The sequence below is a fragment of the Saimiri boliviensis genome, chromosome X, assembly GCF_048565385.1.
Source record: "Saimiri boliviensis isolate mSaiBol1 chromosome X, mSaiBol1.pri, whole genome shotgun sequence".
Taxonomy (NCBI): domain Eukaryota; kingdom Metazoa; phylum Chordata; class Mammalia; order Primates; family Cebidae; genus Saimiri; species Saimiri boliviensis.
The window spans coordinates 107407235-107424789 of NC_133470.1; the positions used below are offsets into that span (position 1 = coordinate 107407235).

Sequence of the window (17555 nt, forward strand, 5' to 3'; positions counted from 1 at the left end):
AAAATTTTTAGCATTTGTAGTAAAAAATGTACTGGTTGGATAAATTACAGAATAACTGAATGTTGAACTTTCTAATAAGTAAAATAATCCTCATATGAGTATTGTTTTTCTAGCTTTCAGAGATTGTTCGTGAGTTCAAGTCAACTAACCGCTTGCTCTTAACTGGAACACCTTTGCAGAATAACCTGCATGAACTGTGGGCCTTACTCAACTTTTTATTGCCCGATGTCTTTAATTCTGCAGATGTAAGTTTAAGCCATATGTTTTAAGTGTAACTTTCTTAGGTTCACTGACATCTGTTTTAAAACACTATAGTTTGAAATTTATGGTACTTTTCAATTTGTAATTTTTTATCTGCATGGTTTGATTTTCTTAGGAAAGAGTTCTTTGGTACAAAGTTTTCAAATGGGGATCTTTGGAGAAATAGCATGCTTCTTGTCTTTGAGATTAACCTGCCTGTTCAACTTTGCCTTTATCACATGGCCCCTAAAACTTAAGATGTGAGGCTGAGTCCAGAGTAGCACATTCAAGATTTTCTTTTTATTAAGTTGAAGGGGTTTGAAACATATTTCTCTATACTAGTTTGGCAGGTGGAAGCTTTAAAATGATCTTTGATTATTGTAGGCATTGACATTTTGTTAGTGCTAAAGAGCTCAGAGTGTATGCTTTGAAAGACAGTATATGGTGTAAATGTGTGATTTATATATTTTTTTTATCATTAACACAAGTTATGCTAGGACAGCAAACTGAACTGAATACTTTAAGAACTTTGGTGCTTGATTTTTCCCATTATGATGATGATGATGATGATGATTTTTTTTTTTTTTGGAGAGGGAGTCTTGCTGTTGCTCAGGCTAGAGTACAGTGGTGCAATCTCAGCTCACTGCAACCTTCCCCTCCTGGGTTAAAGTGATTTTCCTGCCTCAGCCTCCCCAGTAGCTGGGATTACAGGCACCTGTCACCACTCCTAATTTTTTTGTATTTTTAGTAGAGACAGGGTTTTGCCGTGTTGGCCAGGCTGTTCTTGAACTCCTGACCTCAAGTGATCCGCCTACCTCGGCCTCCCAAAGTGCTGAGATTACAGGTGTGAGCCACCATGCCCACCCCCATTATGATTATTAATTGATAATAAAAAGTATCAAGTTCAGCCATCAGTTGGTTTGCATACTTGATCTTTTATTTGTTTTATTGTTTGAGGAAATTAACATTTTTATTAGCATTCTGTCTGATTTTATATGCGTCTACTTTTTAAACTAGATATAATATTACTACAGTATGGGGAAGCCTAATAAATGTCTTTTAAGGAAAAAGTTGATGAATTCTTACGTAATGGGGTTCAAATTTTGTGCTCTAGTATTTTACCTATTTTCAGAAGTAAAAGCCATCACAGCTTATATTTTTGAAAGTACTTTTTAAATGCATTATTTCTGTATCGGTTGTTTAAGAATCTGTAGAATATCGGGTATATTTTAAAAAGCTGTGCACTTATTGCAGAATTTCCACCCCTCCACAGGACTTTGATTCTTGGTTTGACACTAAAAATTGTCTTGGTGATCAAAAACTCGTGGAAAGACTTCATGCAGTAAGTAATAGTAGACAAGAACATTCAGTAATTAAGTAGTATACACAGACTGACCCAGAAAACAAAATGCTATAGAATCTGTTTGAACTTGTGTTTTCCTCTTGACTCAGTATCACCGTTTCTCCCTCCCAACCTTTCTGACAGTCTCTTTGGTTAAAAAAAAAAAATACCTCTATGTTCTCAGCTTCTTTCTAGAACAGCTTTTTTTTTTTTTTTTTTTTTTTTTTTTTGCCTTGGATCTCCCCTGTGAAAATGTCCTCTCCAATAGAGAGGCTGTTCCTGCTCCCAAACCCAGCAGTTCCTCAGGCTGGCATCAGTATTCTCCTAGCTCCCCCCGCTGCCACTTCTAAGCCACTGTATCTCCAATGTCATGTATAAAGCTCTTCCGTTGAGGCCTAAGCTGTCTTGCAGTTTTACCCTCCACCCATTCCCTGTTAATCTGTTCATCATTGGGTGGCTCCGTCACATTCATTGTATGCCAATTTTCTATTCTTTTTTTTTTTTTTTTTTTTTTTCTTGAGAGAGTCTCGCTCTGTCATCCAGGCTGCTGAAGTGCAGTGGTGCTATCTCAGCTCACTGCAACTTCTGCCTCCCAATTCAAGTTCTTCTGTTGCCTCAGCCTCCCAAGTAGCTGGGACTAAAGGCATGCATCACCACGTCCGGCTAAGTTTTGTATTTTTAGTAGAGACAGATTTTTACCATATTGGTCAGGCTGGTCTCAAATTCCTGACCTCATAATCTACCCACCTTGGCCTCCCAAAGTACTGGGATTACTGGCATGAACCACTGTGCCCGGCCCCAACTTTCCTTTCTATTCTTTGATCACAACTTCTTATATTTTTCTAGTGCTTTCGTTCATGTTAATCCTTCTGTACTTGTCCTGTTACCTCACAGAGACCTCTAGTCCTCAGACCTCTGCATTTTCTCCCCACCTGTCAGCTTATTTCTGTTGTGACCTTTTTTTCTATCCAGCAATGAACTCATTTTCCTTCTTTCTTTTTTTTTTTTTTTTTTTTTTTGAGACGGAGTTACCCAGGCTGGAGTGCAATGGCGCGATCTCGGCTCACCGCAACCTCCGCCTCCTGGGTTCAGGCAATTCTCCTGCCTCAGCCTCCTAAGTAGCTGGGATTACAGGCACGCACCACCACGCCCAGCTAGTTTTTTTGTATTTTTAGTAGAGACGGGGTTTCACCATGTTGACCAGGATGGTCTCGATCTCTCGACCTCGTGATCCACCCGCCTCGGCCTCCCAAAGTGCTGGGGTTACAGGCTTGAGCCACCGCGCCCGGCCCTTTCCTTCTTTCTTTCTTTCTTTCCTTTCTTTCTTTCCTTTCTTTCTTTTCTTTCTTTCTTTCTTTCCTTTCTTTCTTTCTTTCCTTTCTTTTCTTTTCTTTTCTTTTCTTTCTTTCTTTCTTTCTTTCTTTCTTTCTTTCTTTCTTTCTTTCTCTTTCTCTCTTTCTTTTTTGTTTGTTTTTTTTTTGAGATGGAGTCTCACTCTGTCGCCACGCTAGAGTGCAGTGGCGTGATCTTGCTCACTGCAACCCCTGCCTTCTGGGTTCATGCAATTCTCCTGCCTTAGCCTCCCAAGTAGCTGGGACTATAGGTACCCGCCACCACGCCTGTCTAAGTTTTGTATTTTTAACAGAGATGAGGTTTCACCATATTGGCCAGGCTGGTCTCAAACTTGTGATCCACCCGCCTCGGCCTCTTCCCAAAGTGCTGCGATTACAGGCCTGAGCCACTGCACCCACTGCAGTGAACTCATTTTCTGTCACTTGAACCATTTTTGGCTACAACTCCTAAACTCCTTTGCTCCCTTCTCCATCTGCCATACCTGCTTAAAAGCCATAACCTGGAATAACGTAATGGAACTGTCCCTCTGCCTTCTGAGTTTCAATTTTGCTTCTGCCACTTACTAGCAGAGTGAACGTCTCTGTATTGGGGCTACCCAACACTGGTTAAAAAAGATTTCACAGCGGTCCAGGTTGGAACCACTATGATTCCATGTTCTCTAACATAAGCTGAGATGTCGTGTTACTGGTGATCCTTCAACATGGCCTTCTACAGTCTTCTTTCCTATTTCCTATAACAACTATTCCAGACCTTCACCCGTTTCCCCAAGAATTCTGTCCCAGGTATCTCCTGCCCTCCTTCTCCCTCAGCAGGTAACATCATTCCTTTCTCAAAGAGGGAAAAGAAGATATTAGGTAGGAAGTTCTTCAAGGATGTCTACCTTCCAAGAAGATCTGCATTTGTGTGACCTTCTGTCTGAGTGGAAGAGGTGTCTTTTCTCTGGTCAGTGGCTAATTCTTCCATGAGAGTCCTTGATCTCATTGCTTCCTTTTTCTATTTGGACTTTCCCCCAATGTATCTTTTTAGTTGACTATATTTTCTACCTCTTTTTAATTGACTATATTTTCTGTTTCTTTAACTGGCTGTATTTTCTCCCTCTCCCTCCATGTTGGCTCTTTTCTCTAAGTGGAAACATGCTCAGATACCTCCCTTATTAACTCCAAACCCAAACACGTACCCATCTAACCTCATGCATATGCAAAACAGTGCTTCCTCAACACTCTGTCCTTCTGGCTGTGATTCTGTTTTCTTTTCTCGATAGCTAGGCTTCTTGAAAGAGTAGTTTATCCTCTCCGTCTCTACTACCTAGTCTCCTGTTTACTCTTGGATCCATTGACCACTGGCTTCTATCTATTCCGTACAACTGCAACTTATCTCACAGTGTCTTCAATGGCTTTCCAGTTGCTGAATTCAGGGTATGCTTTTTGGTCAGTATTTTGGCTATTGCTGGAAGCTGCCAACCATCTCCTCCTGCTGGAAAGACTTTCCTGCTTGGTTTCTAGGATACTGTTCTCTTTTGGATTTTCTCTTACCCTTTGTCCACCCCATCAGTCCCTTTTGTGGGCTTTTCCTTCTTTGTCTGTCTCTTATAAAATTTAGCATTTTATAGGGCATTGTCTTTTACTTTCATACATGCTGTCTATGGGGATCCACTCCCATGGTTTTGCCTACCACCTAAATACTGATACCGCCAGAAATGACCTCTCTGTATCCCTCTCCTAAGCACTATCCTTTCATATCACATTGCCTTCAGAGTCTTTCTGCTTAAGTATCTCACAGGCAGTTTAACCTCTTAAGAATATCTTTTAGAAAACTTTGAGGCTTACACCAGAAACCAGAAGTCTTTTACCCTTCCCCTTTCCTTACTTCCTATAGATCTCTAATAATAATAGCTACAGTTTATTGAGTGTCTGCTGTATACTTAAGTTCTACATATGTACTACCACAAATTTCCACAGCAGACTTGGAAATAGGTATCATTATCCCCATTAAAAAATGTCTGGTGGGTGGCCAGGCGCGGTGGCTCAAGTCTGTAATCCCAGCACTTTGGGAGGCCCAGGTGGGTGGATCACGAGGTCAAGAGATCGAGACCATCCTGGTCAACATAGTGAAACCCTGTCTGTATTAAAAATACAAAAATTAGCTGGGCATGGTGGTGCATGCCTGTAATCCCAACTACTCAGGAGGCTGAGGCAGGAGAATTGCCTGAACCCAGGAGGCGGAGGTTGCGGTGAGCCGAGATCACACCATTGCACCCCAGCCTGGGAAACAAGAATGAAACTCCGTCTCAAAAAAAAAAAAAAAAAAAAAAAAATGTCTGGTGGGCTGGGCATGGTGACTCATACCTGTAATCCTAACACTTTGGGAGGCTGATGTGGGTGGATTGCCTGAGCTCAGGAGTTTGAGACCAGCCTGGGCAACACGGTGAAACCCCGTCTCTACTAAAATACGAAAAATTAGCTGGGTGTGGTGGCGTGTGCCTGCAGTCCCAGCTACTTGGGAGGCTGAGGCAGGAGAATAACTTGAACCCAGGAGGCGGAGGTTGCAGTGAGCTGAGATCGTGCCACTGCATTCCAGCCTGGGTGACAGAGTGAGACTCCATCTCCAAAAAAAAAAGTTTGGCATATACACATACATATTTTTTTGGATGAACCAATGAGAAAATAGGCTTGGAAAAATTTTTTGCCAGGCTCACAACAGCTAGTCAGGACTGAGCTGATTTTAGAATTATCCTGATCTGGGTTTGAATTCCACATCTAACACTTGCTAGTAAAGTTCCTTTGATGACCTTACTAAAATAGAAATGAAAACATTTTGTTCAGATTTATTGTAAGGATTAAATAATACATGTAAAGTTCATAGTATAGTGTCTGGCACATTGTAGGTAGGTACTCTATACATTGTATACTATTATTTTCTTGTGATAGAATCTGTCTTACAGGTATACACTGATTGTTTCATCTTTTTTTCCCGATCATCTATATTTTCCTTCACATTGAATATTTTCTCCTCATATATTTAACTACAGTCATGCACTGGCATAACAACGTTATGGTCAACAGTGGACCACATAGATGATGGTGGTCCCATCAGATTATAATGGAGCATACATAGGGACCTGCTATATGGCATTTGATACTGGCATTGCAGATGAAGTAGGGGAAATGATTGATAGTGAGTAATGCTGCTGGGACACTTGGTTTTCTATATGATAAAACAAATAAATACATATACCATATAGGTATGTGTAAGAACACTCTATGATCTTAGCACAATGATGAAATCACTTTAACAATACATTTCTTAGTACATATCCCCATCGTTAAGTGGCACATGATGGTACTTTGAAATGACCTGCATTTGTATTTCATTTTGAAGCCTCCCTGATCCATACTCTGACTTCAGATTTCCTCTCAGGTTTTAAAATCTTGTTGTGGGCCAGGCGCAGTGGCTCATGCCTGTAATCCCAGCACTTTGGGAGGCCAAGGTTCGTGGATCACGAGGTCAGGAGTTCGAGACCAGCCTGGCCAACATGGTGAAACCCTGTCTCTACTAAAAATACAAAATTAGCCGGGTGTGGTGGCGTGTACCTGTAATCTCAGCTACTCAGGAGGCTGAGGAAGGAAAATTGCTAGATCCCAGGAGGTGGAGGTTGCAGTGAGCCAAGATTGCGCCATTGCACTCCAGCCTGGGCGACAGGGCGAGACTCCATCTCAAAACATAGATAGATAGATAAATAAATAAATAAATAAATAAATAAATAAATCTTATTGTATTACAGCAACTTCTTAAAAAAGGGATCTTTAGTGCTTTTTCAGTAACCAGTAGTCTTGTTGTCTTAATTTTTCATGCATTTTGTACCATGAAGTCATGAATGCCTACTTCAGGTCCCTTATTTTGATTTTCTAATGGACTCTTACTTGGTGGTTCTCAACCAAGAAAGTTGGCAACTGGTGTTGGTAGTGTTTGTCAGACTATGCAGTGGGAAGTAAATTTCACATTAATGTTGTTAATGAAAACCATTAATCATATTAAATGTTTCAAATGTTTCATAAGCTTTTATAAAAATAATCACCTTTTAGGTTTTAAAACCATTTTTGTTGCGTCGTATAAAAACTGATGTAGAGAAGAGTCTGCCACCTAAAAAGGAAATAAAGATTTACTTGGGACTGAGTAAGATGCAACGAGAATGGTGAGCTATTTTATTTCCATTAAAACTTATTTGTGTGTAAGAATTTACTAAAAATTAGCTTTATAGTTGTTCAGTTATGCCGTTAGTTCAAAAATTACATTTTATATTTAAATAGTAAGTTAAGGAGTTCAAGTATTCTCAGAGAAAATGTATAGGCATTTTCTTTAGCCTTTCAAAAAGAGTATAGGTTTTGGAGTCTATAGATCTGTGTTTGAATTTCATGCATTATCACTTAATAGCTAGTTATCTTGGGCAAGTTACATAACCTAAATTTCCATTCTGTAAAATGGGGATAATAATATTTAATTTATGAGGATGATGTTAGGATTAAAGGGGATAATGTCAGTAGGATACTTGTTAGTTGAAAAGCATTCTTTAAAAGCATTCTTTGGCCAGATGCAGTGGCTCACATCTGTAATCCCAGTACTTTGGGAGGCCGAGACAGGAGGATCACTTGAGCCCAGGAGTTCAAGAGTAGTCTGGACAACAAAGTGAGACCCCCATCTCTACAAAAAAATAAAAAAAAATTAGCTGAGCATTGTGGCACACACCTGTGTTTCTAGCTACATGGGAGGCTGAAGCAGGAGGTTTACTGTAGCCCAGGAGGTCAAGGCTGCAGTGAGCCATGTTTGTGCCACTGCACTCCAGGGTAGGTGACAGACTGATACCTTGTTTCAAAAAAAAAAAAAGCATTATTGCTTTTTCCTTTAGTGAAAATAGTTATAACCAAAATAATAGTGATGATGAAAATGTATGTCAATGTGGATATTACAAAAATAGCATCTGGATTGGTTAGATAAATGCAATTAAAGTGGGAAATTGACAAGGGAAGTTGCAAGGAATCATAAATCAGAAGTATTAATAATGTGATAGTGCTGCTAATAGGAGCAAAATGTTATGTATATAAATAAAATTAGATCATGCGTAAAATACATGATTTCTTTACTACACAAGCCAGTATAGGGTAGAAATTAAGAGTATATTCTTTGGACTCACACATAAAATCACAGCTTGGTTTTTTCCCTTTTGTGACCCTGAGTAAGTTGTTTAACTTCTCTTAGCTGCCTTAATTTTCACCTGTAAAATGGGGATAATACTAGTAAATACTCAGAGTTGTTATGAAGATTTAGTGGCATAATTCATATAAAGCCCTTGACATGATTCTTGGCAATTGCACTCAGTAAAAGATGATCACTATAATAATTACATATTATTGATCTGGCATATATATATATACATAAGTCTCTGTTTGTGGGGGTGGAGTTCTAGAAAAGAGAATGAAAAATGTTTATAGGATCAGAAACTAATGACCTGTGAGACAGCTATAAAAAACTGAAATTGTTATTTGTTCAAACAAGTAAATGTTGGATGTCAGCTTTCATTGAGGTGTTATAGTTATTGAGTAATTAGCAGGTATAATTCTCTAAATAATTGTCAACTGATGGCAATTTCTGGTCATGGATAAAGCAGGAGGAAACAGGTTTATTAGCTACATGCAAGTTCAAATGTTCAAATTTTCATTTCTTTGTTGGTTTTGCCCATCAGATTTAGTCTCAAATCAAATCTTGTTGAACTTTAAACAGGAATCTAATCTGATGGCCAAAGGAATATTTTTTTTATGACATTAACTTTCTAGTAATTGATGATTAATTATAGTTTAAACTTTTAGGTATACAAAAATCCTGATGAAAGATATCGATGTTTTAAACTCTTCTGGCAAGATGGACAAGATGCGACTCTTAAACATTCTGATGCAGCTTCGAAAGTGTTGTAATCATCCATATCTGTTTGATGGTGCTGAACCTGGTCCACCTTACACCACTGATGAGCATATTGTCAGCAACAGTGGTAAAATGGTAGTTCTGGATAAACTATTGGCCAAACTCAAAGAACAGGGTGAGCAATACATTTTTAAATTAGCGTGGAATAAATTTATATTAATGACTTGTATATAAATAAAATTTTCCATATTCATTCATTCATTTATTCAGCAGACATTGTTGAGTACTTACTATTTGCCAGGAATTGTCCTATGGGCTGGGTGTACAAAGATGAATAAGACAACAGTCTTTGCCTTGGATAAGCTCACAGTATAGTGAGAAGGAATAGTTGTAATTCATTGTGGTAAGTGCTATGACATGTTGAGAATCTGGGAGTTGAGAAAGTCTTCACGGAGATGACCTTTGAGGTGAGCAATGGAGAATGCATAGGAGTGAACCATGGGGAAGAAGGGGAAGGGTTTTCCAGGGTAATGAAACAAGTGTGAAACAAATAATAGAGCATATGGTACTTGGGGTAGAATGGCAGTTGATGAATCTGGAGAGATGGATGGAGCCAAATTATGAAAGGTATTTTAAAGCATGCTTTAAGAAGTTAGGACTTTTATTTTGAAGGCAGAGGGAGGGTCAGAGAATAACTGGCTGTGAGGAGTGACAATCAGAGTATGTCACTCCTACATGTTCGGAAGAGAACCTGGGAAGCAGTATGGGGTCTGTTAAGGATGAGAGACTAGGAACAGGAGGCTAGTTGGGAGCCTATTGCTGTAGTCCAGTGAGATAGTCTGTGGACCCATCATTTGTCCTTAAGAAAAAGTAAAGGTAATTTCTTTCAAGTCATTGCAATATGTATGGAGGAGTTTGAGGACCTTAAAAAATGGCTAACTCAACAAATACGTAATTCTATACATAGCGTCTCTTGAAGGGATGTGTGTGTGTGTGTGTGTGTGTGTGTGTGAGAGTGAGAGAGAGAGAGTTTAGTGAAGTATTCATGTGCTCTATGTTTATGTTGCATATAATGTTCATTTTTGCAGCTTTTAAGTTAGTTTCACACAAGTTGTATAACTCACTTTTTCTTGGTGAAATGTTTTAGGTTCAAGGGTTCTCATTTTCAGCCAGATGACTCGCTTGCTGGACATTTTGGAAGATTATTGCATGTGGCGTGGTTATGAGTATTGTCGACTGGATGGACAAACCCCCCATGAAGAAAGAGAGGTGAGGAAGAGAAAATAAAATAAGACTTCAGAAATCAGAGTTCAATTAAGCAATGTTTATCAACATTAGGTAGTTTTGAACTTTTGCCTTTTCTTTAGGTGGGTACATTGACTTTCTCATTAACATCTCGTTCTTGCTTCAGTCTTCAATTTGGCTTCCATTCCACTGACTCTTTACAAATCATCTTTTTCAAGGTCTTCAAAGACATCATCTCTTATCTAAAGGACACTACACCATCCCATCCTCCATTCTTATCTTCTCTAACCATGCCTATCTCTGACTTTTTAAATTACTAACAGTTTCTTACCTTACTCTGTGATCTCCAATTTTATGTCATTTTCTTTTCCTGATTTGCCAGCTATAGCAGACCTTGGCCATTTGTGGAGTTTAATGGTTGAAATTTTGCCCGTTTATAAGCAACCCTAACGACTCGTGAAGCATAGTAGTTTGTAAAGGGAATAATCTTGATTCTTATAGAGCTCTTATAAAAACTAAATGTGACAACATAGGTATAGGTATTTATCATGAATTTAGACCTTGGGACACTAAAAGGTTGGCATATAGGAATGGGTCACTTAGTGAGTAAGCTTATTTAGTATGCAGTATCTTTCTCAAACATGGAAATTCTTATAGGTCTTTATCCTTCACAAATGTCAAGGGTCGAATGCATTTAATACCCTTTTTAAAGCACTTTTTCTTGGAAGGCTTTGCTAATTTATCTTCTGTTTTCTGTGATCCTTCAGAGCTCTGTCTTTGGCTTCTGTTTTAAGTCTGTACAGTAAGTCCTCACTTAATGTCGTTGATAGGTTCTTAGAAACTGCAACTTCAAGCAAAACAATGTATGATCTTAGGCTAATTGATATAAACAAGATTTAAGTTCTGGCCAGGTGTGTTGGTTTATGCCTATAATCCCAACATTTGGGATTGGGAGGCTGAGGCAGGAGAATTGCTTGAGCCCAGTAATTCAAGACTAGCCTGGGCAACACAGCAAGACTTGGTCTCTCCAAAAAAAAAAAAAAAAAAAGAAAGAAAAATTTAAAAAAAAGTATTAGCCAGGCGTGGTGGCATGCATCTATAGTCCCTGCTACTCGGGAGGCTGAGACAGGAGGATTGCTTGAGCCCAGGAGTTTGAGGCTGCAGTGAGCTATGATTGTGCCACTGCACTTCAAACTGTGTGACAAGACCCCAGTTCCTATGACATATTTCTGGTCACAAAGACATCACCAATCTTATAAATAAAGACCAAAACACTTATAATATTAAACATGGAAATAAAGGTGAGCCATACATACATTTAAGAAAGATTAATAAATGCAAGTAAGAAAATTATTTACCTTCTTATTCCAGTTTGGGATTACAGTGGTTGGAGCCTTTCCTGGCAGCTCAGGACCCGAGGCAGGAACTAGCCCTGGACAGAATGCCATTCCATCACAGGGCATGCTCACACATACCACACTCATACTGGAACTGTGTAGACGTTCCAGTTCACGTTTTATGCACAGCTTTGGGCTGTGGGAAGACACGGGGGGGAAACTCATACTGACATGAGGAGCGCATGCAAAGCCCATATGGACTGTGGCCCTGGCCAGGAATTGATTTTTTTTTTTTCTCATCAGTTTTATAATGAAACGATGTTACTCGAGGACCTGCTGTACTCATGCTTTGGGTAAAGATCATGATTTTATGGTATAGTGGAAAATGCACTGAACTTGGTTTCAGAAGACCTGAGTTTTGGCACCAACTCCACCACTTTGCAGTGTGTGCAAGCCATTTAATTCTCTGAGCCTCAGTATCTTTAATTCTGTTATAAGGATAATACCTAGGCTTCTTTCTCTGACAGTGTTGTGAGGATAAGTGGATATAATAGGTATGAGCACAGTTGTAAATGGCATATTGCAGTATGTACCACATGTCATGAAATTACACACAGGGCTTTCTCCCTTACACCTTTAGGGCCCCATCTCAGGCTACAGGGACTCTCTCTTAGCCCACATCCTATTTCTTCCATAGCTGCAGTGGACACTCCATTCCTTGTGTGCTTCCTTGTTGAAGCCTGGCTCTAGCATAGCATAGTGTTCACAGCAAGCACACAGACCCTTTTCATATTAAAGGTTTTACTGCTACCTCTATAGGGAAACAGTTGCAATAACATATATACATATGAGAACATTTCAAAGCTTACACTATTCCCTGCCCTATAGTTTTTTTTACTCTCTGATATGGCAACTTAAAGCGTTAACTGAGCTTTTGCTGACTTATTTCTGAGGCTTGGTTTTCCCGAATCCACACTAAACATAGGCCCTATGGTACCATTCAGGATTATCCTTCCTAGACTGAAGAGAATATCATGGCAGAACAGTACGTGCTTTCTGACCTCAGATAGCGAATTTGCATTTCTGACTGAGCTCTCTACTGTTCATCTATTTATGACCAAAATTGTTCTGGTTTTAAAAAATTCTAAACAATGTTATCTCCTAAGAGACTCTGAATTTCATGTATTGACTTTAAATATAGCAAAGTCAGAGCTGTTCATTTTTTCTTGGAGATGCCCTGCTTTCCCACTATGTTGTCCACACCGTCATTTCATCTGTTTTCCCAATGAGAAGGAGAAGACCACGTTTGAGTCCTTACTTTGATTGCGTGCCAGCTGTGAATAAGTAATTCTTTCTCAACAGCTCTCAGATTTTCCCTTTCTCCATTACTACAGCTAAATTCAGCTAACAAAGCCACTGGTCATCGTCTGACTCAGTTCCTGTAACCTCTGCTTAATTGGCCTCCTCACTTTTGTAGGGAAAGGAACTAACATTTGTCAAGCAACTACTATAAGCTAGGCAACTTAAAGTTCCAATTGAATTCTCCCAGCAGCCCGGTAAAGTATTGGTATAATTTTCTCCGTTTGAAACTGTGTCTCAGAGAGATTAAATACTTGCCCAGAATCACAGATGTAATCAATGGTGAAGTTGTGATTCATGCCCAAGTTTTTGCTATTTCCTCTACACCAAGGTGCCTCTCACTACACCATGCTGCTTTCTGTACTGCCCCCTTTACCTGCTCTGCTGACTGTGATGGTGCGAGTCACCTTCTCTGCCTAAAACTTTGACCATGCCACCCATTTAGTTTAAAAAAGATTGCCCATACTTCGTGAATATGCAAGTGATATGTGACTGCTGAAGGAAGTTTTGAAAATAAATACAAGTGTTTCCGGCCAATCTTTTTAGGTATATGTAATATGTACAAGTAATTGGTATCATACTTCATATACTAAATATAAAGTCTGGTATCCTGATACAGTTTGCTCAGTATTATATAGTACTTTTTAATGTCCATAAAAAATCATTGTAAAAATAATTTTAGGCTAATATTTTATTTTATGGATGTACTAGAAATAATTCATCCCCCTATTGTTGATCAATTAGGTTGTTTCCAGTTTTTCACTATTATAGATAATGCTATAGTGAAAGTTTTTATACATAAATCTTTGTGCACATCTCTGATTATTTCCATAGGATAAATTCCTAGAAGTGGAATTTCGGGGTCAAAGGGTATGAACATTTTTAAGGCTCTTGATGCATATTGCCAAATTGCTTTCCAGAAAGGTTGTACCCATTTATACTCCCAGCAGCAATGTATGAGAGTGCCCGTCTCACCGCCCCCTCGTCAACATTGAGTATTATCATTTTTTAATCTTCAAAAATGTTATGTTGTTGTTTTAGTTTGTGTTTATTTGATTACTAGTGAGAGTGAACGTTATTATTGTTTTCTAACCATTTGTATTTGTTCTTTGAATTGTCTGTTTTTTTTTTTTTTTCCTGCTCATTTTTCTACTGGACTTTGTTTTCTAATTAATTTGTATGAAATCTTTATATAGTAAGAATATTAATATTAATTTTAAGATTCTTTACTAAATATCCCTGGATTGTCTTCCTGATTTTCTTTATAACTTACTGACTTGTTCCTTGTTACCATACTGATAAAAATCTTCTTACCTTCCCCTTTATCTGTTGCTCTCATTCCCATTTCTAAATCATTTTCTCTGTTGGTTGATCTTCTAAACGAATCATTCATAAGCTAATGGGAATGAAGTTGAGATTTCTGATAATTCACTCCCCCTCCCCCCCCGGGTATATTTCAGCTCTCCCTCAGTTAAAATGTTTTCACTGTTACTGTTTTTAAAGAATAAATAAATTACTACTTGCTTAGTTGAATTTGACTATGTAATTATTCTAAGTTTGTCTCTATTGATGTAAGCTTTTAAAGATTAGGAACTTCATTTACATAATATACTTTCTACATAAATTCACATAGTACCGTATATGTATAGATACTTAAATATTTTTGAAGATGGAAGAATATTATAAAGTATATTTATAAAGAATATTAGAAAGTGTGTGAAGATTTTCTGTATGTATTTTAAATGTTTTTATTTGTTTCTTAAGGACCCTGATAGTCTAATTTTATTTTTCTCTTTTTCTTCTATCCTTTTATCAATTAAAAATTAAGGAAGCAATAGAGGCTTTTAATGCTCCTAATAGTAGCAAATTCATCTTTATGCTAAGTACCAGGGCTGGAGGTCTCGGAATTAACCTGGCAAGTGCTGATGTGGTTATACTCTATGATTCAGACTGGAACCCACAGGTTGATCTACAGGCTATGGTTAGTAATCTTTAATGGTGTCAGAAATTTATCATAGCTCTGAATACTATTGCTGTTCATACAGCATCAAGGTCGTTCATGATAAAACAGTTAAAATTTTTGAGAAATTTTGTAGAAGTTACAGTCAATTATCCTAGAGCACACAGTTGCTGTGCTAATTGAATTGCAAAAACACAAGAAATGGCAGCCTACAACAAACACACCCCAGATCCAACTATAGCATTTATGTGTTGATTTTGGTTTTTATCATGAAGTAGAAATTTTTTTCCATTCCAAAGATTGAAGAGGGCATATAAATTTGTTTTAATGAAAGGGATTAAAAAACAGTCTGTTGTTATTATTCTGTGTAACAACTAAATATATTAAAATCCTTAGTACTGAAATTGGGAGAGGTTTTAACTTTCATAATAGAACAATTTGGGAGAGAAGACAAAAAGGTAAGAAAGGAATATATTCCAGGAAAACACTTGATACTTAATAAGGACACTATCCAAAAGCTATTCTACACTAAAAAAAAATTTTTTTTAGGGAGCTCTTTTCTGACCTTTCATCAAAACACTACAGGTAATTCCTTTGATATTTTGGTGTCATTGATTGAACTAAAGCTATAGCTTCTCTCAATGTGACTTACATTTTCAGATAAAGAAATATAATTTAGAAGTAAAAGGGTACAAAATAACTTCTTAGGGTTTTGAATACATAGGTATGGGATAATTGTCTTTTTGGGAGCAATGAAAAGTCATATGCCAATGAGATATAACTTAGAAGGCTTTCCTTTTGTAATAGAGAATTGAAAAGGATTGACCACTGGAACATTCTAAAATCAATATGGTTTGGTGTAATTATTATTACATTACCATGGTATTGAACTACCTGTTTGATATGACTAATTAGGAGTAAGCCGCAGTAAGTTACAGTGTTACTGAACTGGAAAATCTAATAGTGGTAGCACTTCATTTCCTTAGAAGTCTTAGTGCACATCCAGTCTTTCAGGATTTGTTGGTTCAGGTTTAATGTAAATATATGTAGAGTATTACATTGTCTTTTAATGTGCTCTGTTGAAACTTTGTTACTAGGTTCTAGTGTTTTTATATTTAGTACAGGCCTGTTTAGAACTTAAAACATTTTTTTTCTCTACTACCTTCCTCTCTTTACTTATTTGCTCTGGCAGCTTCTGTGTTTTAAAAATACTCTCCCTAGATGGTTTTATACCACTAGAAGTTTGCTTCCTGTCACCTGTACCAACTATAAACCATAGGACCAGTTCTAGACTACTGTATAGTAAGGATATTAATATCCCATCAATTTTTATAACTCTTTACTACATATCCCTCCGTAAGCAGAAAGAAGTGCCTGATAATGAGATAAAGCAGACTTTTGCCACCATAGCAACCCTTACTAACTACTTAATAAAATTCCTTGCTAGTTTGGAAGATGTTTATATTTAGTGACTTAAAGTTACTTAGTAACTCAATCCAGAAACTTTCAGCTCCCTCTTTTCTTCATCTTACAGGTGCTTTGCCCTTTGTCCTGGAAGTTTCCCATTAATGGTACAATATAATAGTTACAGATTTCTTTGTTCCCAGTGGTCTTTAGACATTCTCAATATTCATCATGCTCTTTTCCAGAGTGTCAATCTAGAGATAAAGAACTAATTTTAGTTTTAGAATTTTATGGAATATGATGGCTATACTCTATAAATTTTATACAGAATATCGAATATCTTATATTAGGACTCTTTCTACTAGGATCGAGCACATCGTATTGGTCAGAAGAAGCCAGTACGTGTATTCCGTCTCATCACTGACAACACTGTTGAAGAGAGGATTGTAGAAAGAGCTGAGATAAAACTGAGACTTGATTCAATTGTTATACAACAAGGTATTTATACATAGAAATCTAATTAGGTGGTTTTTGTAAAACACATGCATTCAACACATTCAAAGGAGATTACTTTTAATAAAAGTTGTCCAAAATTTGAAAACTTAGAGGAAAAATGGAAACATCACTGTATCCCATGAGTCTGTACAGCTGTTATGTATCACCTAAAAGTAAAAGGAAAAAATTTAAAAATGCTAATTGAGGCCAGGAGCGGTGGCTCACGCCTGTAATCCCAGCACTTTGGGAGGCCGAGATGGGTGGATCACCTGAGGTCAGGAGTTTGAGATGCCTGGCCAACATGGTAAAACTCCTTCGGTACTAAAAATACAAAAAATTAGATGGGCATGTTGGCACGGGCCAGTAGTGCCAGATACTTGGGAGCCTGAGGCAGGACAATTGCTTGAACCTAGGAGGCTGAGGTTATAGTGAGCTGAGATCGAGCCACTGCATTCCAGCCTGGGTGACAGAGCGAGACTCCGCCTCATAAAAAAATGCTAACTGAAATATTCTGAATTGAAACCCTGGCATTCAATATACGGAGTACTTGAACATCAATAGCTTATGCTTGAATGTCAGTAGCATACTTTTTGAAGTACCTGAGGTTATGTAGCAGATAAAATGGCTACTTTAAATTTTTTGAAAACATATGTTAGAGGGTGCCTTGTCATATAAAGAAGTTTGATCTGAAAACAAAGTTCGAACATGAAAAACAATTTCCTTCTGGATTTAACTGAGTTTTACAGAAGGAAATTCACATTGAAATAGAAAGTATGGTAGAAGAAAAACTTGTAGGGTTGTTCATTAAGCGAATAACCTTAATGTTCACTAACTTTTTATTCTTTTAAAGCTTTATGTATGGCTAAATGTGGTAATGTCTGATTAAAATGATTATGCTTTCTTTGGA

General features: G+C 37.7%; 1 protein-coding gene across 8 annotated transcripts in view; it reads left to right on the plus strand.

Moving 5' to 3' along the window:
- Window positions 1-17555, plus strand: part of SMARCA1 (SNF2 related chromatin remodeling ATPase 1) — a 77231-nt gene that overhangs the window by 21278 nt on the left and 38398 nt on the right. For 4 of the 8 annotated variants that reach the window (XM_039464088.2, XM_039464090.2, XM_039464086.2 and 1 more), the window contains exons 8-15: window positions 114-245; window positions 1514-1582; window positions 7018-7127; window positions 8797-9023; window positions 9996-10117; window positions 13624-13659; window positions 14618-14770; window positions 16519-16651. In XM_039464088.2, the coding sequence (XP_039320022.1) occupies window positions 114-245; window positions 1514-1582; window positions 7018-7127; window positions 8797-9023; window positions 9996-10117; window positions 13624-13659; window positions 14618-14770; window positions 16519-16651 (982 nt within the window). The remainder of the gene's footprint in view (window positions 1-113; window positions 246-1513; window positions 1583-7017; window positions 7128-8796; window positions 9024-9995; window positions 10118-13623; window positions 13660-14617; window positions 14771-16518; window positions 16652-17555) is intronic. The other 4 variants (XM_039464091.2, XM_039464092.2, XM_039464093.2 and 1 more) reach the window with 1 other exon arrangement.